Raw genomic sequence first — 26,177 nt, forward strand, 5'->3', positions numbered from 1 at the left:
TGAAGCAGGTCCCGTCTTAGAGGTAGAGGCCACGGATCCTCCGTGAGCATCTCTTGAAGTTCCGGGTACCAAGTTCTTCTTGGCCAATCCGGAGCCACTAGTATCGTTCTTACTCCCTTTTGCCGTATAATTCTCAGTACTTTTAATATGAGAGGCAGAGGAGGGAACACATACACTGACTGGAACACCCACGGTGTTACCAGAGCGTCCACAGCTATTGCCTGAGGGTCTCTTGACCTGGCGCAATACCTGTCCAGTTTTTTGTTGAGGCGGGACGCCATCATATCCACCATTGGTTTTTCCCAACGGTTCACAATCATGTGGAAGACTTCTGGATGAAGTCCCCACTCTCCCGGGTGTAGATCGTGTCTGCTGAGGAAGTCTGCTTCCCAGTTGTCCACTCCCGGAATGAATACTGCTGACAGTGCTATCACATGATCTTCCGCCCAGCGAAGAATCCTTGCAGCTTCTGCCATTGCTGTCCTGCTTCTTGTGCCGCCCTGTCTGTTTACGTGGGCGACTGCCGTGATGTTGTCCGACTGGATCAACACCGGCTGACCCTGAAGCAGGGGTTTTGCCAGACTTAGAGCATTGTAAATCGCTCTTAGCTCCAGTATATTTATGTGAAGAGACATCTCCAGGCTTGACCATACTCCCTGGAAGTTTCTTCCCTGTGTGACCGCTCCCCAGCCTCTCAGACTGGCATCCGTGGTCACCAGGACTGTATGCCGAATCTGCGGCCCTCTAACAGATGAGCACTCTGCAACCACCACAGAAGAGACACCCTTGTCCGTGGCGATAAGGTTATCCGCTGATGCATCTGCAGATGTGATCCGGACCATTTGTCCAGCAGATCCCACTGAAAAGTTCGTGCGTGGAATCTGCAGAATGGAATCGCTTCGTAAGAAGCCACCATCTTTCCCAGGACTCTTGTGCATTGATGCACAGACACTTTCCCTGGTTTTAGAAGGTTCCTGACAAGTTCGGATAACTCCCTGGCTTTCTCCTCCGGAAGAAACACCTTTTTCTGAACCGTGTCCAGAATCATTCCCAGGAACAGCAGACGTGTCGTCGGGGTCAACTGAGATTTTGGAAAATTCAGAATCCACCCGTGTTGTTGCAGCACTAGTCGGGTTAGTGCTACTCCGTCCTCCAGCTGTTCTCTGGACCTTGCCCTTATCAGGAGATCGTCCAAGTAAGGGATAATTAATACGCCTCTTCTTCGCAGAAGAATCATCATTTCGGCCATTACCTTGGTAAAGACCCGAGGTGCCGTGGACAATCCAAACGGCAGCGTCTGAAACTGATAATGACAGTTTTGCACCACGAACCTGAGGTACCCTTGATGTGAAGGGCAAATTGGGACATGCAGGTAAGCATCCTTTATGTCCAGGGACACCATAAAGTCCCCTTCTTCCAGATTCGCTATCACTGCTCTGAGTGACTCCATCTTGAACTTAAATTTTTGTATGTACAGGTTCAAAGATTTCAGATTTAGAATAGGTCTTACCGAGCCGTCCGGCTTCGGTACCACCAATAGCGTGGAGTAATACCCCTTTCCCTGTTGTAGGAGGGGTACCTTGACTATCACCTGCTGAGAAAACAGCTTGTGAATGGCTTCCAATACCGTCGCCCTGTCTGAGGGAGACGTTGGCAAAGCAGACTTTAGGAACCTGCGAGGGGGAGACTTCTCGAATTCCAACCTGTAACCCTGAGATACTACCTGCAGGATCCAGGGGTCCACCTGTGAGCAAGCCCACTGTGCGCTGAAATTCTTGAGTCAACCCCCCACCGCTCCTGAGTCCGCTTGTAAGGCCCCAGCGTCATGCTGAGGGCTTTGCAGAACCCTGAGAGGGCTTCTGTTCCTGGGCAGGGGCTGCTTGCTGCCCTCTCTTACCCCTTCCTCTGCCCCGAGGCAGATATGACTGTCCTTTTGTCCGCTTGTTCTTATAGGACCGAAAGGACTGCGGCTGAAAAGACGGTGTCTTTTTCTGTTGGGAGGGGGTCTGAGGTAAAAAGGTGGATTTTCCGGCAGTTGCCGTGGCCACCAGATCCGATAGACCGACGCCAAATAATTCCTCCCCTTTATACGGCAATACTTCCATATGTCATTTGGAATCCGCATCACCTGACCACTGTCGCGTCCATAAACTCCTTCTGGCAGATATGGACATCGCATTTACTCTCGATGCCAGAGTGCAAATATCTCTCTGAGCATCTCGCATATCAAGGAAAGCATCCTTTAATTGCTCTATAGACAATAAAATACTGTCCCTATCCAGGGTATCAATATATTCAGTCAGGGAATCCAACCAGACGACCCCAGCACTGCACATCCAGGCTGAGGCGATGGCTGGTCGCAGTATAACACCAGTATGTGTGTATATACTTTTTAGGGTAGTTTCCAGTCTCCTATCAGCTGGATCCCTGAGGGCGGCCGTATCAGGAGACGGTAACGCCACTTGTTTTGATAAGCGTGTGAGCGCCTTATCCACCCTAGGGGGTGTTTCCCAGCGCGCCCTAACCTCTGGCGGGAAAGGGTATAATGCTAATAACTTTTTTGAAATTAGCACTTTTCTATCTGGGTTAACCCACGCTTCATCACATACATCATTTAATTCCTCTGATTCAGGAAAAACTACAGGTAGTTTTTTCACCCCCCACATAATACCCCTTTTTGTGGTACTTGCAGTATCAGAGATATGCAAAGCCTCCTTCATTGCCGTGATCATATAACGTGTGGCCCTACTTGAAAATACGTTTGTTTCATCACCGTCGACACTAGATTCAGTGTCTGTGTCTGGGTCTGTGTCGACCGACTGAGGTAAAGGGCGCTTTACAGCCCCTGACGGTGTCTGAGACGCCTGGGCAGGTACTAACTGGTTTGCCGGCCGTCTCATGTCGTCAACTGATTTTTGTAATGTGCTGACATTATCACGTAATTCCATAAACAAAGCCATCCATTCCGGTGTCGACTCCCTGGGGGGTGACATCACCATTATCGGCAATTGCTCTGCCTCCACACCAACATCGTCCTCATACATGTCGACACACACGTACCGACACACAGCAGACACACAGGGAATGCTCTTATCGAAGACAGGACCCCACTAGCCCTTTGGGGAGACAGAGGGAGAGTTTGCCAGCACACACCCAAGCGCTATAATATATATGGGAACAACCTTATATAAGTGTTGTTCCTTATAGCAGCTTAAATATATCAAAATATCGCCAAAAAATGCCCCCCCTCTCTGTTTTACCCTGTTTCTGTAGTGCAGTGCAGGGGAGAGTCCTGGGAGCCTTCCTCACAGCGGAGCTGAGCAGGAAAATGGCGCTGTGTGCTGAGGAGAATAAGCCCCGCCCCCTATTTCGGCGGGCTTTTCTCCCGGAGTTTTAGATATCTGGCATGGGTTAAATACATACATATAGCCTCAATGGCTATATGTGATGTATTCTTTTGCCATAAAGGTATTAAATATTGCTGCCCAGGGCGCCCCCAGCAGCGCCCTGCACCCTCCGTGACCGCTTGGTGTGAAGTGTGTGACAACAATGGCGCACAGCTGCAGTGCTGTGCGCTACCTTCATGAAGACTGAAGAGCCTTCTGCCGCCTGTTTCCGGACCTTCAATCTTCAGCATCTGTAAGGGGGGTCGGCGGCGCGGCTCCGGGACGAACCCCAGGGTGAGACCTGTGTTCCGACTCCCTCTGGAGCTAATGGTGTCCAGTAGCCTAAGAATCCAATCCATCCTGCACGCAAGTGAGTTGAAATTCTCTCCCCTAAGTCCCTCGATGCAGTGAGCCTGTTGCCAGCAGGACTCACTGAAAATTAAAAACCTAAAAACTTTTTCTAAGCAGCTCTTTAGGAGAGCCACCTAGATTGCACCCTGCTCGGACGGGCACAAAAACCTAACTGAGGCTTGGAGGAGGGTCATAGGGGGAGGAGCCAGTACACACCACCTAATCCTAAAGCTTTATTTTTGTGCCCTGTCTCCTGCGGAGCCGCTATTCCCCATGGTCCTGACGGAGTCCCCAGCATCCACTTAGGACGTTAGAGAAATAGAAAAGATATATTCTATTAGTAATGTTTTGGCGGTTTTCTTTCATGATAGGGCGTCACTACTGTAGGTGTTGGAATTAAAATCAATCTTTATAAACTAGACAACGTTATACAAAACAATGTCTATTAATGTGTTACCCCTTGTTTGGAGGATTTGGTGGTAACGTAATATATACCTACCAATGTGTCCTCATACACTATTGCCTGAGTCACACCAAACAGCCCTTCTCGTGCATCAGGTCCCACGTGATGCAGCTTGCACGAGTGGCTTTTTCACTGAAATGCACGTCTTAATCACACAAATGTAACAATCGGATGCAACAAAACCGCTTAACGTGACTGCACTGATTCATTTGAGGACACTTGTACATCGGTGTGCAAATGAATCTGAACCTGTATACAACGTGCTATGATGCAGCGGCTGATGCTTTTTTTTTCACGCCAAGTTCTATTGTGCTTCATCCACAACTTTGTACATACATAAAACTAATTCCTGTGCGGTTAAAGTCACAGCCCGGTGTCTGTGGTACAGACTGAGGGGTCTATTTACTAAGCTGTGGACAGATATAAAATATCAGCCAATCAGCTCCTGTCATGTTACAGGCTGTGACTGAAAAATGAGAGTTAGGAGCTGGTTGGTTAGGACTTAAACTCTGGCCACTTTAAATCCATCCAAGTCTTAGTAAATAGACCCCTGAATGCTGCAAATTTAAAGAAAAGGTTGCTATGCTACACTGCTTGGTGTGGCTCATTTGCGTCAAACGCTTTGTGCATCATGGCGTATTGAGTATTGGTGTATGAGGGCGCATCTGTGGTCTTTTCCAGCAAGCACTAAGGTGGTATGTATATCATGAAGGTTGTCCTATCATTCGACCCTCTAACAACAAAAATAGAAAGGCAGAGATCTGCACATCCTCATTGTTTGAGTTTGTAGGAATTTCTACATTTGACTTATTACCAAAGAAACAAACCGGTTGGTTGAGATGTCATCCGCTGTAGTGCACTGTGGAATGTCACTGGAATTCCAGTAGCTTTTCATATACTGGAATGCATAGATTACCAGATAATTCCTTAATTGCAGTTGTCTTCATATTTCACTTTCTCTCACTTGTCACCATAATTTATGGCTTATCCTCCATATACATCCTGTAACTAGGACAGACTCTGTATAAAGTATTATATTTGGGACTGCACTAATTGGCTGTAAATAACTATGAAAGAATCACGATAATAAAGGGTATTTCGTTTACAAATAATATGATTATCTAAGAACCATTAAATAATAATACATATTATAATATACGAGGGTGGTAAGGTAACAAGACCTCTCACATGTGTAATGTTCTCTATGTCATTCTAAATTCCCGCCAGGCCAGAGCAGGTAGCCCACTGCTTCCCCTCACAGTCATTACACTCTGCTTCGTATCAGTCATACTGTCCCAACATCAGATGTAAGATGGCGAGGCTGGCGAACACATGGTCAGACATCGAAGTGCGTAATGTGATCAGATTTCTGCATCTAAAGGGCACATCAGCAGCTGAAATTCAGCACCAACTTGTCGAGGTGTACAGTGATAACATCATATCATGGAAACAGGTTTGAGCTTGGTGCACTGCCTGTGGTGGACATACTTGGCCAGCCGGATCAATGCCCTTGGAGGGACAAGGGACTTTTAATAGTTGCTGGTTGGGTGTGGGTCTTGAAGACAGCATCACAAGGCATTGTTACATCATTAAGCTCTACCCTCTCCAGGCAAACACTAAAGGAATTTTCAAGAGCCATGAAATAGTGTGTATTGAGGGGTCTATTTACTAAGCCTTGGACGGAGATAAAGTACCAGCCAATCAGCTCCTGACTGGCATGTTACAGGCTGTGTTTGAAAAATGTCAGCAGCCGATTGGCTGGTACTTTATCTTAATCCAAGGCTTAGTAAACAGACCCCTAAAAGTGCTCTACCTACCCGATACTGGTACCCTCTTTCAAATAATGTGGCCCCATAGAGGTTATTGTCCGATGCTCATCTGTGATAACATGACAATATCAGCCTGCACAGTAGAGCCAGCAGATGCAGTGAAGGCACTTAATGTAGCAGATCCACCCAATCCTCATACTGCGGGAAGTCTCCACCCTCAAGCAATGTGCCCCTTACTAGTTAATCTCTGGTGATCACAAGCCAATAACAAGCTATAATACTACAGAAAGCATTAAGAAGCCCAGAAATAGTGGGGTTCTAATGTGAGATCTCCTCCATTCTCCACACAACTTAGTCAGGCGCTAATATATAGATAATTTATGTCAAATTGTATATATAGAAAATCTTTCCAAAATTAGACAAGCAGCAATTAAGTCCAGTTGTGTCTGTGTACACACAACTATGATTAGTAACCAACCGCACTACAACACTATACAAAAAATACTTTTGACTTTATGCGCTATAACTATTTCATATAACATTGGATGCCGTACACTTACCAGTTTTATAAGATATTAAATGTTTGTCAATTTGTTTTTTTTGAATTCTAGATATAAAAGTATATAAATATTAATTGAAAGTGTGTGTTTTCAGTAATTTATGCACCTGAAATATTTATAGCGCATAAAGTCAAACGTATCTCCTCCATTCTGGCAGCAATGAACACAGGGGTTCCCTCCTTTGATGCAGTACATTGTATACTTTTTAAAACGGAATAACTTGTTTTCACATGCAGAAATAAAATGTGTAGGATACCATATAATTCCTAAATATTTTATACCTGCACGTAAAAACGTGGGGGCTCCAGACTAGGGGGTGAGTTTCCCATAGCTCCGTCCCCACCCCTGCAGGCTGATTCCTATCATTATGCTTCCCGCCTCAGGGTCCTTTCTCCTCCCTCTCCCTCATGCCTAGCGGCCATTTTACCATGGCTGAGCTTCAGAAAACAAGCAGAGGGGGAGCTGCCAGTTTATCCTCCGCTGAGGTGACTCTTTCTTTCTACAAAGAGGGTTCCTGGTGCTTCTGACTGAGCTGCAGACTGCATTACAGAGAGTGTCTCGCCTGCCTCCAATACCAGCACTGTTTCTACTGCCAGGTTGTATTTTCCTCTACCTCACCTCACTGTGTTGGTGGTTGGGATCACGGTGCCTATATTGTCTTACACTGTGACCAGGAGTACTGTATACTAGGATTCCTAGTACTATATACTGTATGTAAGCTTATTTTTTCTGCATATACAGTATTGTTAGCTTTTTCGCTAGTTTTGTAGAAGTATCTCTGTTTTCCTGAACAGTAGCTACTTTCTATGTTGGGCTCACAATCTCAGTACCCGACCCACTTATTCTTTTATTTGTGGTTCACTGGTCAAGTGTCCTTGCCCTCTCTACCCACTTTACTATTCTATTAGGTGTGTGTGTGTTCGTATTCCTGTACTATTGTTACAGGTTCATCATGTCTAGCCAGGGATCTTCCAAAGCCTCCCAGAAGGAGAAGAGAATGCAATGGCTGCATGCTTACATCTGTACAGCCTGCACGGAAAATGATTCTTGCTTGACGCAGGACCACACAGGGCTCTGTGACCCTTGCTGTTCCAGAGGGCCTTGTGGGGCTGCTGCAGGAAGCTCCACTTTGTCAGAGCCAGACTGGGCAGCCTCACTGTCTCTGGCCATGTGAGAGCTGGCCTCCCAACTAGCAGCCTCCAGAGCTCTTCTGGTTGCAGTGCCCACGGCAGATCCAGCCCCTTCCCAACCTCAGCAAACGACGGAACCGGCACGGGTCTATCCCAGTCAGTTTAGGGTTTAGTTCAGGTTTGTAATAATCTCCAAGGCCTAGGATCATCTTCTAAGCACAGGGCCCCAGGTAATGCGGCGATATCTGCTCTACCGAAAGTTCAGAGAGTTTCTCAGAAGAGGATCCAGAATGACAGGGGTCAGAAGTTGAGGAAGCACCGACGCCTCAGGAGGAGCGTATGTCACTTACAAGGGTGAAAGTTCTCAGGAAAGCGGTCACGGAGGTTCTGCAGATTCAGGAGTTGGATCCACAGCCGGCTTCGCAAACTCCTCTGTTCAAACACAAAAAAAGGGCCCTTCTGTATTTCCACCCTCATCACAGCTGGAGGACCTCTTCAAGGAGGACTGGTCTCATTCAAAGAAGAAGTTTGTTCTTACCAAGAAATAGTCTGCCTTTTATCCTATGGCGGAAGGAGACAAAAAATAAGAATTTACTTACCGATAATTCTATTTCTCGTAGTCCGTAGTGGATGCTGGGGACTCCGTAAGGACCATGGGGATTAGCGGCTCCGCAGGAGACTGGGCACAAAAGTAAAGCTTTAGAACTACCTGGTGTGCACTGGCTCCTCCCCCTATGACCCTCCTCCAAGCCTCAGTTAGATTTTTGTGCCCGGACGAGCGTACACAATAAGGAAGGATTTTGAATCCCGGGTAAGACTCATACCAGCCACACCAATCACACCATATAACTTGTGATCTAAACCCAGTTAACAGCATGATAACAGAGGAGCCTCTAGAAAAGATGGCTCACTACAGCAATAACCCGATTTTTTGGTAACAATAACTATGTACCAGTATTGCAGACAATCCGCACTTGGGATGGGCGCCCAGCATCCACTACGGACTACGAGAAATAGAATTATCGGTAAGTAAATTCTTATTTTCTCTAACGTCCTAAGTGGATGCTGGGGACTCCGTAAGGACCATGGGGATTATACCAAAGCTCCCAAACGGGCGGGAGAGCGCGGATGACTCTGCAGCACCAAATGAGAGAACTCCAGGTCCTCCTCAGCCAGGGTATCAAATTTGTAGAATTTTACAAACGTATTTGCTCCTGACCAAGTAGCTGCTCGGCAAAGTTGTAAAGCCGAGACCCCTCGGGCAGCCGCCCAAGATGAGCCCACCTTCCTTGTGGAATGGGCTTTTACAGATTTTGGCTGTGGCAGGCCTGTCACAGAATGTGCAAGCTGAATTGTACTACAAATCCAACGAGCAATAGTCTGCTTAGAAGCAGGAGCACCCAGCTTGTTGGGTGCATACAGAATAAACAACGAGTCAGATTTTCTGACTCCAGCCGTCCTGGAAACCTATATTTCCAGGGCTCTGACAACGTCTAGCAACTTGGAGTCCTCCAAGTCCCTAGTAGCCGCAGGCACCACAATAGGTTGATTCAGGTGAAACGCTGAAAACCACCTTAGGGAGAAACTGAGGACAAGTCCTCAATTCCGCCCTGTCCGAATGGAAAATCAGATGAGGGCTTTTACAGGATAAAGCCGCCAATTCTGACACGCACCTGGCCCAGGCCAGGGCCAACAGCATGACCACTTTCCATGTGAGATATTTTAACTCCACATATTTAAGTGGTTCAAACCAATGTGACTTTTGGAACCCAAAAACTACATTTAGATCCCAAGGTGCCACTGGAGGCACAAAAGGAGGCTGTATATACAGTACCCCTTTCACAAACGTCTGAACTTCAAGAACTGAAGCTAGTTCTTTTTGGAAGAAAATTGACAGGGCCGAAATTTGAACCTTAATGGACCCCCATTTCAGGCCCATAGACACTCCTGTTTGCAGGAAATGTAGGAATCGACCTAGTTGAAAATTCCTCCGTCGGGGCCTTACTGGCCTCGCACCACGCAACATATTTTCGCCAAATGCGGTGATAATGTTTTGCGGTTATATCTTTCCTGGCTTTGATCAGGATAGGGATGACTTCATCCGGAATGCCTTTTTCCTTCAGGATCCGGCGTTCAACCGCCCTGCCGTTAAACGCAGCCGCGGTAAGTCTTGGAACAGACAGGGTCCTTGCTGGAGCAGGTCCCTTCTTAGAGGTAGAGGCCACGGATCCTCCGTGAGCATCTCTTGAAGTTCCGGTTACCAAGTCCTTCTTGGCCAATCCGGAGCCACGAATATAGTGCTTACTCCTCTCCATCTTATAATTCTCAGTACCTTGGTTATGAGAGGCAGAGGAGGGAACACATACACTGACTGGTACACCCACTGTGTTACCAGAGCGTCTACAGCTCTTGCCTGAGGGTCCCTTGACCTGGCGCAATACTTGTCGAGTTTTATAAACATGTGGAAGACTTCTGGGTGAAGTCCCCACTCTCCCGGGTGGAGGTCGTGTCTGCTGAGGAAGTCTGCTTCCCAGTTGTCCACTCCCGGAATGAATACTGCTGACAGTGCTATCACATGATTTTCCGCCCAGCGAAGAATCCTTGCAGCTTCTGCCATTGCCCTTCTGCTTCTTGTGTCACCCTGTCTGTTTACGTGGGTGACTGCCGTGATGTTGTCCGAATGGATCAACTCCGGGTGACCTTGAAGCAGAGGTCTTGCTGAGCTTAGAGCATTGTAAATGGCCCTTAGCTTCAGGATATTTATGTGAAGTGATGTCTCCAGGCTTGACCATAAGCTCTGGAAATTCCTTCCCTGTGTGACTGCTCCCCAGCCTCGCAGGCTGGCATCCGTGGTCACCAGGACCCAGTCCTGAATGTGCGGCCCTCTAGAAGATGAGCACTCTGCAACCACCACAGGAGAGACACCCTTGTGCTTGGTGACAGGGTTATCCGCTGATGCATCTGAAGATGCGACCCAGACCATTTGTCCAGCAGGTCCCACTGGAAAGTTCTTGCGTGGAATCTGCCGCATGGGATTGCTTCATAGGAAGCCACCATTTTTCCCAGAACCATCTCATTGATGTACTGAGACTTGGCTCGGTTATAGGAGGTTCCCGACTAGCTCGGATAACTCCCTGACTTTCTCCTCCGGGAGAAACACCTTTTTCTGAACTGTGTCCAGGATCATCCCTAAGAACAGAAGACGAGTCGTCGGAATAAGCTGCGATTTTTGGAATATTGAGAATCCAATCGTGCTGCCGCAACACTACCTGAGATAGTGCTACACCGACCTCCAACTGTTCCCTGGATCTTACCCTTATCAGGGAATCGTCCAAGTAAGGGATAACTAAAATTCCCTTCCTTCGAAGGAGTATCATCATTTCAGCCATTACCTTGGTAAAGACCCGGGGTGCCGTGGACCATCCATACGGCAGCGTCTGAAACTGATAGTGACAGTTCTGTACCATAAACCTGAGGTACCCTTGGTGAGAAGGGTAAATTGGGACATGAAGGTAAGCTTCCTTGATGTCCCGAGACATCATGTAGTCCTCTTCTTCCAGGTTCGCAATCACTGCTCTGAGTGACTCAATCTTGAATTTGAACCTCTGTATGTAAGTGTTCAAAGACTTTAGATTTAGAATCGGTCTCACCGAGCCGTCCGGCTTCGGTACCACAACAGTGTGGAATAATACCCCGTTCCCTGTTGCAGGAGGGGTACCTTGATTATCACCTGCTGGGAATACAGCTTGTGAATGGCTTCCAAACTGTCTCCCTGTCAGAAGGAGACATCGGTAAAGCCGACTTTAGGAAACGGCGAGGGGGAGACGTCTCGAATTCCAATTTGTACCCCTGAGATATCACCTGAAGGATCCAGGGGTCTACTTGCGAGTGAGCCCACTGCGCGCTGAAATTCATTGAGACGGGCCCCCACCGTGCCTGATTCTGCTTGTAAAGCCCCAGCGTCATACTGAGGGCTTGGCAGAGGCGGGAGAGGGTTTCTGTTCCTGGGAACTGGCTGATTTCTGCAGTCTTTTTCCTCTCCCTCTGTCACGGGGCAGAAATGAGGAACCTTTTGCCCGCTTGCCCACGAAAAGACTGCGCCTGATAATACGGCGTCTTCTCATGTTGAGAGGCGACCTGGGGTACAAACGTGGATTTCCCAGCTGTTGCCGTGGCCACCAGGTCTGAAAGACCGACCCCAAATAACTCCTCCCCTTAATAAGGCAATACTTCCAAATGCCGTTTGGAATCCGCATCACCTGACCACTGTCGTGTCCATAACCCTCTACTGGTAGAAATGGACAACGCACTTAGACTTGATGCCAGTCGGCAAATATTCCGCTGTGCATCACGCATATATAGAAATGCATCTTTTAAATGCTCTATAGGCAATAATATACTGTCCCTATCTAGGGTATCAATATTTTCAGTCAGGGAATCCGACCACGCCAACCCAGTACTGCACATCCAGGCTGAGGCGATTGCTGGTCGCAGTATAACACCAGTATGTGTGTAAATACCTTTTAGGATGCCCTCCTGCTTTCTATCAGCAGGATCCTTAAGGGCGGCCATCTCAGGAGAGGGTAGAGCCCTTGTTCTTACAAGCGTGTGAGCGCTTTATCCACCCTAGGGGATGTTTCCCAACGCACCCTAACCTCTGGCGGGAAAGGATATAATGCCAATAACATTTTTGAAATTATCAGTTGTTATCGGGGGAAAACCACGCATCATCACACACCTCATTTACTTTCTCAGATTCAGGAAAACTACAGGTAGTTTTTCCTCACCGAACATAAAACCCCTTTTTGGTGGTACTCGTATTATCAGAAATGTGTAAAACGTTTTTCATTGCCTCAATCATGTAACGTGTGGCCCTACTGGAAGTCACATTTGTCTCTTCACCGTCGACACTGGAGTCAGTATCCGTGTCGGCGTCTATATCTGCCATCTGAGGTAACGGGCGCTTTAGAGCCCCTGACGGCCTATGAGACGTCTGGACAGGCACAAGCTGAGTAGCCGGCTGTCTCATGTCAACCACTGTCTTTTATACAGAGCTGACACTGTTACGTAATTCCTTCCAACAGTTCATCCACTCAGGTGTCGACCCCCTAGGGGGTGACATCACTATTACAGGCAATCTGCTCAGTCTCCACATCATTTTTCTCCTCATACATGTCGACACAAACGTACCGACATACAGCACACACACAGGGAATGCTCTGATAGAGGACAGGACCCCACTAGCCCTTTGGGGAGACAGAGGGAGAGTTTGCCAGCACACACCAGAGCGCTATATATATACAGGGATAACCTTATATAAGTGTTTTTCCCCTTATAGCTACTGTATCTTTAATACTGCGCGTAATTAGTGCCCCCCCTCTCTTTTTTAACCCTTTCTGTAGTGTAGTGACTGCAGGGGAGAGCCAGGGAGCTTCCCTCCAACGGAGCTGTGAGGGAAAATGGCGCCAGTGTGCTGAGGAGATAAGGCCGCCGATAAGGGGGCGGAGCCTATCTCCCGTTTTTCTATGTATTCTGGCAGGGGTTAAATTCATCCATATAGCCCAGGAGCTATATGTGATGCATTTTTTTGCCATCCAAGGTGTTTTTATTGCGTCTCAGGGCGCCCCCCCCCCCCAGCGCCCTGCACCCTCAGTGACCGGAGTGTGAAGTGTGCTGAGAGCAATGGCGCACAGCTGCAGTGCTGTGCGCTACCTTGTTGAAGACAGGACGTCTTCTGCCGCCGATTTTCCGGACCTCTTCTGTCTTCTGGCTCTGTAAGGGGGCCGGCGGCGCGGCTTTGGGACCCATCCATGGCTGGGCCTGTGATCGTCCCTCTGGAGCTAATGTCCAGTAGCCTAAGAAGCCCAATCCACTCTGCACGCAGGTGAGTTCGCTTCTTCTCCCCTTAGTCCCTCGATGCAGTGAGCCTGTTGCCAGCAGGTCTCACTGAAAATAAAAAAACCTAAAACTAAACTTTTCACTAAGCAGCTCAGGAGAGCCACCTAGTGTGCACCCTTCTCGTTCGGGCACAAAAATCCAACTGAGGCTTGGAGGAGGGTCATAGGGGGAGGAGCCAGTGCACACCAGGTAGTTCTAAAGCTTTACTTTTGTGCCCAGTCTCCTGCGGAGCCGCTAATCCCCATGGTCCTTACGGAGTCCCCAGCATCCACTTAGGACGTTAGAGAAACAAATGGGAAACTTCACCACCGGTGGATGCGCACATTGTGCGTCTGGTGAAATCCACCACTGACGTTACATCACTTAAGGAACCAACAGACAGAAAGTTGGAACAATTCCTAAAGTCAATATACCCCAACGCAGGAGCAACGCTCTGGCTTGTCCTTGCCTTGCAGTTGGTTACACTCCTTAATCAATGGACTCATCTGGGAGGCAAATACCTACTTAGGAGATGCAGCTTTAGATGCCGGTAACTTTGCTTCAAAAGTCTCTGCCATCTCAATCGCTACGTTCTTGTGGCGCAGACAGCGAGTCAAAGATGGCCTTAGAGCAGTGATGGCTAACCATGACACCCCAGCTGTTGTTGAACTACACATCCCAGCATGCCCTGCATCAGTTTTAGCATGGCCAAATAGCACAACTGTAGCAGGGCATGCTGGGATGTGTAGTTCAACAACACCTGGAGTGTCAAGGTTAGCCATCACTGCCTTAGAGGCTCTTCCCTTTTCAGGGGCCATCATCTTCGGACCTGAGCTGGACAAGATCGTGGCTATGGCTGCAGCTTCCAAAGCCTCGGTCAACAAACTTTTGCTCCTTTCATCCTCAAGGGAAAGCAAAAGGGCAGCCCTCCTCACGGTACCATGCTCTTCCAAGCAAGCCTTTAAAGTCTAAAGGCTGCCAGTCTTGGTCTGGATGTCGTCAGGCACCCAAGCAGCCAGAAAAGCCTGCATCCTGACAGGTGGTGTCCAGGGTGGGCGGTCGTCTTCTTCTTGTTGCCAATATCTGGAAACACACCATGTCAGATGCTTGGATCAGGGGCATTGTGTCCAAGAGTTACTCTCTAACCTTCAGAGGTCACACCACAAGAAAATATTTTTTGATGAGTCTGCCTGTAGACTTCGGCAAGGCTACCGCTCTCCTGAACACAGTTCGTTCTCTGCTCTCAGCCGTGGTAATAAAGCCGGTTCCTTTTCATAAGAAGGGAACAGATTTTTATTCAAACCTCTTCCTGGTTCCCAAACCGGATGGGCCCTTCCATCCTATACCAAACCTCAACCACTTCCTCAGGGTTCCAATGTTCAGAATGGAGTTGTTGCAATCTATCCTACAGCCCTTAGACCAGGGTGATTACATGGCCTCCTTGGATGTCCAGGACGCTTATCTGCACATCCCCATTCGGGAGGACCATCAAAAATTTCTCAGGTTTGCCATTTGGAAGGAACATTACCAGTTCCGAACACTTCCCTTTGGCCTCTCTATGGTTCCTCGGGTGTTAACCAAGGTGATGGCAGTGATGACAGCACACCTGTTGCTTCAGGGAGTTTGTATCCTGCCGTATCTGGACGACCTCCTTTTGATGGCAACAACTCAGGCCAGTCTTCAAGAAAACATCCATCCTCTGAACATGTTACAGGCATACGGGTGGCTGAACAATTAGCGCAAGTCCAGCCTGACTCCGTCTCAGCGAATGGTCCATCTTGGAGCCCTTTTGGATTCAAAAGCACAGAGAGTCTATCTCCCTGAGGACAAGTGGAAATCCCTACAAGCATTGCTTAGGAAGTTCCTATCCCACTGGTTGGTTTCCGTCCATTTCTGCATGCGCCTGCTGGGGAAGATGGTCTACTGCTTCGAGATGGTGGAATATGCACAGTTCCATTCCAGACCACTTCAACTGGAGCTCCATCGAACTTGGAATCACTCCTCTCTTCACCTCAAGTCTCAGTTTATCATCCTCTCCAGAGAGACTCGTCTTTCGTTGCTGTGGTGGTTTCAGACATCAGATCTGGACAAGGGTCACTCCTTTCTAATCCTGGGTCATCCTCACGACAGGTGCCAGCCTATGGAGATGGGGAGCCGTCCTGGAGGATCACTTCTTTCAGGGTCACTGGAATGCTCAGGAGACACACCTTTCGATAAATGTGCTGGAACTGAGAGCGGTTTACCGGGCACTCTGCCAGGCAGGTCCCTTACTGCATCACTGGCCGGTAAATGTCCAGTACAACAATGCCACTGCGGTCGCATATATCAATCATGAGGGCGGAACTCGCAGTCAAGCAGCCATGTGGGAGGTGTCCCACATTCTTCAATGGGTAGAAAAGTTCCTACCAGCTTTGTCCGCGGCCTACATTCCAGGAGTCCAAAATTGGGAGGCAGACTTCCTCAACAGACAGGATGTTCATTTGTGCGAGTAGTCCCTACATCCCAAAGTTTTCCAGTAATTGGTGCTTTGCTGTGGTCAGATCAGATAGACCGATTTGCCTCATATCAGAATCACAGCTTCCTCACTACGGAGCTCGTACCAGGGCCTTACTGATAGACGCCTTGGCAGTTCCTTTGAACTTTCACATGGTTTATCTGTTTCCCCCAACCACGCTTCCACAGACAGTCCTTTGCAAGCTGAAATTGGAAGGGGTGACGGCAGGCCCCATTGATTCCAGCTGGCCGATACCGGCTTGTTACGCCGACCTACTCAGTCTGTCCATCCACTCTCCTTGGGGACTTGCTTTGCAGCCAGATCTCTTGTGTCAAGGGCCGTGTCTCCACCAGAACCTTCCTTGTTTGGCTTTGATAGGGTGGCTATTGAGAAGTTGGTCCTGAAGGCCAGAGGCTTCTCAGACCAGGTCATCAGCACGATCATCTCGGCATGTATACCCTCTACGTTAAGAAATTATCATCGTGTGTGGTGCACCTACTTCCAGTGGTGTTCAGCACGTTGTTTTGCGCCATGACAGTACTGTTTATCTAGACTATTATCCTTCCTTCAGTCAGGCTTGGATTCTGGCCTACTCCTGGCTTCACTCAAGGTCCAGGTGTCAGCTCTCTCAGTGTTGTTCCAACACCGAGTAGCTTGGTCTTCGGCTGTTCAAACTTTTCTACAAGGGGTTCTCCATAATCAACCCCCCTTTGTTCCGCCTGTTCATCCTTTGGGATCTGGCCTTGCTTCTCCCCGGGCACTTCAAAAAGCCATGTTTGAGCCGCTAGAAGAAAATTAGCTCCACTGGCTTACATGGAAGTCAATTTTGTTGGCTACTGCCTCAGTGGGCAGTCTCTCCGACTTGGGAGGTATGTACCACAGACCCTCCTTTCTAGTTTTTTAACCAGATCGGGCAGTACTTCGCCCCCGTCTTGACAACCTTCCAAAGGTTGTCTCCAATTTTTACAAAAATTAGGAGATTGTTGTGCCATCCATTGCTTCTAAAGACTCTTCTGAGGATTAGGCTGCTATAGCCACTCTGGATGTTGTTCAAGCTTTACACATCTATGCGAGACACATGGAGCAGTTTCGCAAGATGTCCTTTATGATGAACACAAAAGAGGCTGGCCAGCCTCTAAGCAGACTATTGCACTTTTGATACGAGTGATGATCCATCAGGCCTATACCTTATCTGGGAGACCGGTTCCGGCATCAGTCAGGGCACATTCCACTTGGTCCATTGGCACTTCTTGGGTGGCACATCGGGATGCCTCTGTGGTGCAGCTTTGCAAAGTAGCTACATGGTCCTCTGCGCATACATTCATAAAGTTCTACAGATTTGACACCTTCACCTCAGCTGATGCGTCTTTTGGCCATCAGGTCCTCGGTGCAGCTCGGGAGCGTTCTCGCGCGTAAGGGGCTGCTGTGGAAAGTCCCAGTGTCAATACATTGGCTGAAGGAAAATAGGGGATTTTGGTCTTACCTGTAAAATTCTTTTTTCTGAAGCGATGGTTAACACTTGACGCCCACCCGTCCGCTCCTCTCTGCGGGTAATTTGGTGTCTCAGTATGTGTGCCTCTTCAGACATCATGGGGGTGGGTGTTCTGTTTGGTTTCTCCTTTCCTGTTCGTTGGCTTGTAGAGTAAGAACTGACTGGCATGGGGCAAGCTGCGAGTAGGCAAGGAGTGGCCTCTCCCACTGCACTCAAAGACGTTACATCCTTGGTTCCCGGTCCATGGCCAGACTATACCATGGTTCCAGCGTTAACCATGGCTTCAGAAAAAAGTATTTTATAGGTAAGACAAAAATCCAATTTTTCTGCACATACACTGAGATATATTTGTCCCCAAAAAATCAGAACAACTCATGCAATTCAATCAGATGTGGGCATCACATTGACTTGACGAAATAAGTTTAAACTTTTTCAAATCCTGATGCCGTGTGCTCCATGGTACGAAACTAAAGTGGATCAGATGCTGCTTGAGGAACTGCACTGCCAGGAGTAAGAGCCTCTGTTTCCCGCACTGAAAAACCAGTCGCAACAGTCACCCTAATCTGATCCTCTCAATGAACCGCAACTAGCTTCACTAAGTTAGAGATCAACTGACCCAGAGCCTATGTCCAAGCTGACTCAGCCAAGGCAGAATGGGCGCCTCCAAACGCCTGCGGGACACCAGGCCTCCCCTGATAGTTCATGCACAACGCCTGTCCACATGGTACTTTAACATTACACTGGGCACAAGTGAAAAACATAGCCATAGAAATCTGTTATAAATATGGCCATAAAACTCCTCATGAATCTGTTATCCCATATATAAACAGATTTAATAATTTCTCTATTTACTGTAGATCCCCGTTTTGTTTATTCTACTGTGAAAATAAAGTGTGTGCCAACAACTAATAAGATATGTGATTAAACTTTCTATGATAATGTAATAATTGTGCTGCAGATAAGAAAGGATACGTCCCAGCTTGTGTCTTTAAATACAGGTGAAAATGATGTTCGTCTACATACTCTGTTTTCATGTTGTGAATAACACGAGTTCTGGAAGCCAAGGGTCGGCGGTGAAGAACACGGAGAGGCGTTTTCTGTATTATCTTCATCTCCTGTGAGAAACGATCAGTTACGGGATATGCTGAACAAGAATGGTGGGGGGTTGGAGAGCAAAAAGAAACCAGTTCCAGAAATTACTGAAAAAACTATTATAATTTAGCATAACTAACATTTAGAATAAAGCGAATGTCAATAAAAACTCAGGTCATCCATAATTGAATCGACAAAAAAAGTAGTAAAATCATGTTGCCCTAAATAGTCTAAATAGACAGCAGGAATAGTCCCAGCTTTTTGAACTCCAAAAGGAGTGTAATGGACTTGCTCAGAGGAGGATGAATATGGTTGGTTGGATAATGTATGATGCACCAGGTAGAGCTAATTGTCTCAACTGTGAATTTAAATGCTGGGAGGTATAGCCCGTTCCGGTCTATGCAGCACGCAAGTCTTCATATACTTATGTTGTGACTAAAAGTAAAAATAAATAAATATATCTTTGATTGGCACTCCCCTCAATACATATGGTACCTTGCCTAGGTGCCCTCTCAGGATCGAAACCTCAAGCACATACAGGTGCAGGTGGGCGGCACTCACAGGATGGTTAAACAGGTAGTCGATTACATATCCAACGTTTCAGTCTCTCTTTATAAGGTAAGAGCATGTATGCGCTAATGCTAATGATGAAGCACACACAGGGCAAGGCAACTCTGCATTTCGGCCAATATTCACATTAATCCATACAGGCATTTCAGGGGCTACATACTGTATGCCCAATTTACTTCCAACTCTGACTCAGGTCCTAAATGGTTAAGTGAAGAATAAAAAAACAAGCTGAAAATAAGATACACTTAGATTAAGGGGCTGAATCTAATTTGTGCGCTGCTGTGACTGGTTTAGCATCTTTTTATGTAATTATGCCTGTGCCTTTATGCTAATGCTAGTGTCAGCCCTCCCCTTGTGTATAGGCGTTTAGTCTGTGACTATGGTGGTCATTCCGAGTTGTTCGCTCGTTACCGATTTTCGCTATGCTGCGATTTGTTGCTAACTGCGCATGGTATGCAGAGCGCATGCACGAAGTTATTTAACACAAAACTTAGTAGATTTGCTGTTGTTCGTGCGGCGCTTTTCAGTCGCAGTGCTGATCGGTGAGTGATTGACAGGAAAGGGGCATTTCTGGGTGGTAACTGAGCGTTTTCCCGGAGTGTGCTAAAAAACGCAGGCGTGTCAGGGAAAAACGCGGGAGTGGCTGGAGAAACGGGGAAGTGGCTGGCCGAACGCAGGGCGTGTTTGTGACGTCAAACCAGGAACTAAACGGACCGAGCTGATCGCAATCTAGGAGTAGGTCTGCAGCTACTCAGAAACTGCAAGAAAATATTTAGTAGCAATTCTGCTAATCTTTCGTTCGCTATTCTGCTATGCTAAGATACACTCCCAGAGGGCAGCAGCCTAGCGTGTGCAATGCTGCTAAAAGCAGCTAGCGAGAGAACAACTCGGATGACCACCTATGTGCTAATTCTAGTATCAGCCCTTCACCCCGTGTACAGGCATATTAGTCTGTGACTATGTGCTAATGCTAGTATCAGTATCAGCCCTTCCCCTGGTGTACAGTCGTATAGTCTGACTATGTACTAATGCTAGTATCACCCCTTTCCCTGGTGTACAGGCGTATAGTCTGTGACTATGTGCTAATGCTAGTATCAGCTCTTCCCCTGGTGTACAGTCGTATAGTCTGACTATGTACTAATGCTAGTATCACCCCTTTCCCTGGTGTACAGGCGTATAGTCTGTGACTATGTGCTAATGCTAGTATCAGCCCTTCCCCTGGTGTACAGGTATATAGTCTGTGACTACGTGCTAATGCTAGTATCAGTCCTTCCCCTGGTGTACAGGCGTATAGTCTGTGACTGTGTGCTAATGCTAGTATCATTCCTCCCCCTGGTGTATAGGTGTATAGTCTGTGACTGTGTGCTAATGCTAGTATCAGCCCTTTCCCTGATGTACAGGCGTATACTCTGTAACTACATGCTAATGCTAGTATCATCCATCCCCCTGGTGTACAGGCGTACAGTCTGACTATGTACTAATGCTAGTATCAGCCCTTCCGCTGATATACAGGCGTATAGTCTGTGACTGTGCTAATGCTAGTATCATCCCTCCCCTGGTGTAAATATGTATAGTCTGTGACTACGTGCTAATGCTAGTATCAGCCCGCCCCCTGGTGTACAGGCGTATAGTCTGACTGTGTGCTAATGCTGGAATCATCCCTCACCTGGTGTACAGATGTATAATCTATGACTGTGTGCTAATGCTAGTATCAGCTGTTTCCCTGATGTACAGGCGTATAATCGGACTACGTGCTAATGCTGGTATCAGCCGTTTCCCTGGTGTACAGGCATATAGTCTGTGACTACGTGCTAATGCTAGTATCAGTCCTTCCCCTGGTGTACAGGCGTATAGTCTGTGACTGTGTGCTAATGCTAGTATCAGTCCTTCCCCTGGTGTACAGGCGTATAGTCTGTGACTGTGTGCTAATGCTAGTATCAGTCCTTCCCCTGGTGTACAGGCGTATAGTCTGTGACTGTGTGCTAATGCTAGTATCAGTCCTTCCCCTGGTGTACAGGCGTATAGTCTGTGACTGTGTGCTAATGCTAGTATCAGCCGTTTCCCTGGCGTACAGGTGTATAGTCAGTGACTACGTGCTAATGCTGGTACGTATAAGCCGTTTCCCTGGTGTACAGATGTATAGTCAGTGACTACGTGCTAATGCTGGTATAAGCCGTTTCCCTGGTGTACAGATGTATAGTCAGTGACTACGTGCTAATGCTGGTATAAGCCGTTTCCCTGGTGTACAGGTGTATAGTCAGTGACTACGTGCTAATGCTGGTATAAAGACTTAGACTCCCACTTTGTCTTTAGACGCTGCAATACCTCTTGCTGTGTTTTTACACACAACCATCAACTGCACCATCTAAGCTTGCAGAAGCCCTATACCAGGTACAGATTATCTGTCAGAGTGAGGCCTCCAATGTGACTGATTCAGCATCTGACTTCACATCCAGTACACTGACACTCCCATAAGACGGACCATTTTCGTGCATCTGAACAGCCATCTCCCAACTACTGCCCAGGAACTCCCAGCACATTTCCAATACATTTCTGACACTGTGTGTCCCAATTGCAGCTGTGCCTATGTGTGCACCCACCATGGGGCGCATGCACTGTGCAAGTTTTTAGCATTTATCACGCATGTGCGAATTTCTCAACTCCGTGAACACCAGCATTCTGATTCAGGCCTAAGTGTTTCAGAGAAATTTCTATTCTTAAAAGTCTATTTGGCCTTGTTAGCTAGAGGATGTTCTCAAATCAACAGAAAAGGTTAAAAATGTACTTTTGAATGACCGTTCTCTGTCAATAACTGACAATTAAAGGCAAACCTTCATTAACCACCCAGAGAGGCTTGTCATAACTTGGTCTGTAGTAGTAGCTTAATAAACTGCAAACCTTCTCATTATCAAGAACTTCTAAGCCTTCTCTAGAGATGGGTTTCTCTGTCCATATTAGTGCGCAGTAACACTTTGTCTTCTCCTCCTCGCCTTCCTTCATGCGTGCCATTGCATCCCTTGAACAGAGAAGAATTTATGTTCTTTTACCGCTTTTATATATGAAACAGATAACAGGCCGGATGTAAAGGGGGGTACTCACGGAGCGATCGCTGCTTAAAATCTAAGCAATCTGACTAGATTGCTTAGATTTTAAGCAGCGATCACTCCGTGTGTACCCCTCACAGCGATAGCAAAGCGCAGCCCCGCGCATCGCTATCGCTGGTGCTAGATTGGCAGGTCGCTCACTTCACCCGCTGGGTGAAATTAGCGCCTCCCCCCGTCTCCCTCCGCACGCTCAGCACACATCGCGCTGTGCTGAGCGGGGGGAGAGATGTGTGCCCACATCTGCCGGTGAGTACTGGCCTTAATAAAGTCTGAGTTGGCCGGAGGTGCGGACGTTTTTTAAAGTGGTAATCGTTTAGACGGCATGGTTTTGTGTTGTACTTGATTGCCGCTTTAAAAACAAATGTCCGAGTTCAGCCGGGAACCCGCACCTCCAGCCAACTCGGACTTGATTACATCCAGCCCAAGAAATCTGAGCATCTGGACAAGAGGTGACACACTCTGAAGCAGTAGTCCACCTTTCCATGTGGTGCTCTTCTGCGTGACGAATGCAGTACTGTATACACACTGAGGAATGGGACTTACTGATACCTATAGAGAAGTACACAAGATGAATGCTGGACAGATAATGATAACTAATTGCTGAATTTCTTGTGCTGGTCAGCATGCACTATTGTTTCTTCTCCACAGAAATCAACAATCCCTGTTCAAAACCGCTGTGTGTACTGCAATCAATATATCACACCTGCATGCTGCCCGGACAGACGCACATGCGCATGTCTTCAACAGGTAACACACTCACCTGGTGACAATCTGCAAGTCCCGGACTTTGATTTTGTCGGAGCCGTTTATCTTCTGCAATATCATAAAACAATGTAATACTGAGCAATAAAGAGAGCTGTATAGTGAAATAAATGCAGGAGGAATATCACTCAATTATTTCTATCCCAAACAATTCAATATTCAACACAAGTTAACATTTAGTTTTCAGGACACAAAGTGCCTTTCGTTTAATACAGCTCAATGGGTACCTAGAGGTATTTTTACTAAAGTTCGATTTTCATAGATTTTTAAATTGATGAAAATCAATATAAATCAATACTGAGTTTCAGGGACTATAACACAAGTGTACTAACATATGATTTTTGATTTTCATCTATGTAACCGATGAAAATAGATGTTTAGTAAATATACATCTTCTTCTAGATTATGGGATCTATGTACTTAAGCCTTGGAGAGAGATAAAAGTGGATGGAGATAAACCAGCCAATCATCTCCTAACATCCATGTTACAGGCTGTGTTCGAAAAATGACAGGAGCTGGCTGGTTGGTACTTAATTTCCATCCACTTTACCACTCTCCAAGGCTTAGTACAAAGACCCCTAAATTCTAAGAAATAAAAATGAAATTAAAAAAAAGTCACACCAAAAACACCCCCACAAAAACCATAAAAATACATTTTACCACACAATGGGAAATTATTCATTTAAAAAACAGCAGGAGTGACGGCTCCAGTGTCCAATCATAACAAGCTGCATTCAAGGCAACATGGTGAAATGCATAATATTATTAATATAGATTTAAAAAACAAAACAAAAAAACGCTGCTATAGAGGAGGTGAAGGGGAGACTCAATAAGGAAATCTGATGGATGAATACATTAACAAATTAATTAAAAATATATTGTTTGACCACTTTTAAAGACTATTGCTGAGAATCAAAAGCAAACATACCCAAGAAATATAAAATCCTAAAGAAAGTAATTAAAAACTAAACAAAAAAAAACCCCAATGTAAAACATACAGTATTCTTTCAGGTTCATTTGACGTCATTTACAATGCTAATTGATTACTTTCATGCATTATAAGAGTACAGGTTATATAAACGGTGTTCTTTTAATTGATAAAGACCACATGCTGCTTGAAAATGAATGTTTTGCTGTTTAAAACCGATGACAAAGTACTTTTTACTGTGTGATTCTGTACAAACTGACGCTTGGTCATACAATTCCCTCTCTTTAGTAAAGGCTGCTTTCCATGTTTTGACAGTTTCAAATGTATTAAAAAATAGGATTTTGATAACCTACCGGTAAATCCTTTTCTCCTAGTCCGTAGAGGATGCTGGGGACGACATCAAGACCATGGGGTATAGACGGGATCCGCAGGAGACATGGGCACTCTAAAGACTTTTCATTGGGTGTGAACTGGCTCCTCCCTCTATGCACCTCCTCCAGACCTCAGTTGTAGGAACTGTGCCCAGAGAGACTGACATTTCGAGGAAAGGAATTACTTAACTAGTGGTGAGATATCTACCAACTCACACCCTCAACCATGCCGCACACATGGCATTCAACATAACACACGCCAACAGGCATGAACCAATTGCAGCAACAAGCTGAAACCAAGATAAAACAATTTGTGTAACTCTAATAACTTTACTGCAGGTAAAGTACACACTGGGACAGGCGCCCAGCATCCTCTACGGACTAGGAGAAAAGGATTTACCGGTAGGTTATCAAAATCCTATTTTCTCATACGTCCTAGAGGATGCTTGGGACGACATCAAGACCATGGGGTCTATACCAAAGCTCCAGTACGGGCGGGAGAGTGCGGATGACCCTGCAGCACCGATTGACCAAACTTGAGGTCCTCATCGGCCAAGGTGTCAAACTTGTAGAACTTAGCAAATGTGTTTGACCCTGACCAAGTAGCTGCTCTGCAAAGTTGTAATGCTGAGACCCCCCTGGGCAGCCGCCCAGGATGAGCCCACCTTCCTAGTGGAGTGGGCCTTTACAGACGTCGGTTACGGCAATCCAGCCGTAGTATGAGCTTGCTGAATCGTATTTCTAATCCAACATGCAATAGTCTGCTTGGAAGCAGGGCAGCCAAACTTGCTGTGATCATACAGGACAAATAGAGTCTCTGTTTTCCGTATACGAGCCGTTCTAGCAGCATAGATTTTCAAAGCTCTAACCACATCTAGAGATTTTGACTCAGTGAATGTGTCAGTAATTATTGGCACAACAATAGGTTGGGTTATGTGGAAAGATGAAACCACCTTCGGAAGAAAATGTTGACGAGTCCTAAACTCTGCCCTATCTTTATGGAAGATCAGGTAAGGGCTCTTGTGAGACAAGGCCCCCAATTCAGACACCCGCCTTGCGGATGCCAAAGCCAAAAGCATCACCACTTTCCAAGTGAGAAATTTCAACTCTATCTCTTGTAGAGGCTCAAACCAATCCGATTGAAGAAACTGCAATACCACGTTAAAGGTCCCATGGTGCCACTGGAAGCACGAATGGAGGCTGGATGTGAAGAACCCCTTTCACAAAGGTCTGAACCTCTGGAAGAGAGGCCAATTGTTTCTGGAAGAACACTGACAAGGCCGAAATCTGGACCTTGATTGATGCCAATCGGAGGCCCGCCTCCACACCATCCTGCAAAACATGGAGAAAACGTCCTAAATGAAACTCTTCCGTATGAGCTTTCTTGGATTCACACCAAGATACATATTTTCTCCAAATACAGTGGTAATGTTTCGACGTTACTCCCTTTCTGGCCTGAATAAGGGTGGGGATGACCTCCTCGGGAATACCCTTTCGGGCTAGGATACGGCGCTCAACAGCCATGCCGTCAAACGTAGCCGCGGTAAGTCTTGGTATACACACGGCCCCTGCTGCAGCAGGTCCTCTCGAGGAGGAAGAGGCCGAGGATCTCCTATGAGTAACTGCTGAAGATCTGGGTACCAAGCCCTCCTTGGCCAGTCTGGGGCAATGAAGATTGCTCGAACCCTTGTTTTCCTTATGATCCTGAGTACTTTTGGGATCAGCGGAAGTGGAGGGAAGACATACACTGACGGAAACACCCACTGGGTCACCAGTGCATCCACTGCTACTGCTTGAGGGTCTCTCGACCTGGAACAGTATCTCTGAA

The 26,177-nt window shown here is 46.9% G+C and overlaps 1 protein-coding gene across 4 annotated transcripts in view; it reads right to left on the minus strand.

Moving 5' to 3' along the window:
* Window positions 1-26,177, minus strand: part of PUS10 (pseudouridine synthase 10) — a 236,160-nt gene that overhangs the window by 20,556 nt on the left and 189,427 nt on the right. For all 4 annotated transcript variants that reach the window (XM_063918222.1, XM_063918221.1, XM_063918223.1 and 1 more), the window contains exons 14-16: window positions 23,049-23,101; window positions 22,083-22,200; window positions 18,495-18,637 (exon numbers count right to left, since the gene is read on the minus strand). In XM_063918222.1, the coding sequence (XP_063774292.1) occupies window positions 18,495-18,637; window positions 22,083-22,200; window positions 23,049-23,101 (314 nt within the window). The remainder of the gene's footprint in view (window positions 1-18,494; window positions 18,638-22,082; window positions 22,201-23,048; window positions 23,102-26,177) is intronic.

The sequence above is a fragment of the Pseudophryne corroboree genome, chromosome 4 (genome assembly GCF_028390025.1).
Source record: "Pseudophryne corroboree isolate aPseCor3 chromosome 4, aPseCor3.hap2, whole genome shotgun sequence".
In the NCBI taxonomy this organism is placed as follows: domain Eukaryota; kingdom Metazoa; phylum Chordata; class Amphibia; order Anura; family Myobatrachidae; genus Pseudophryne; species Pseudophryne corroboree.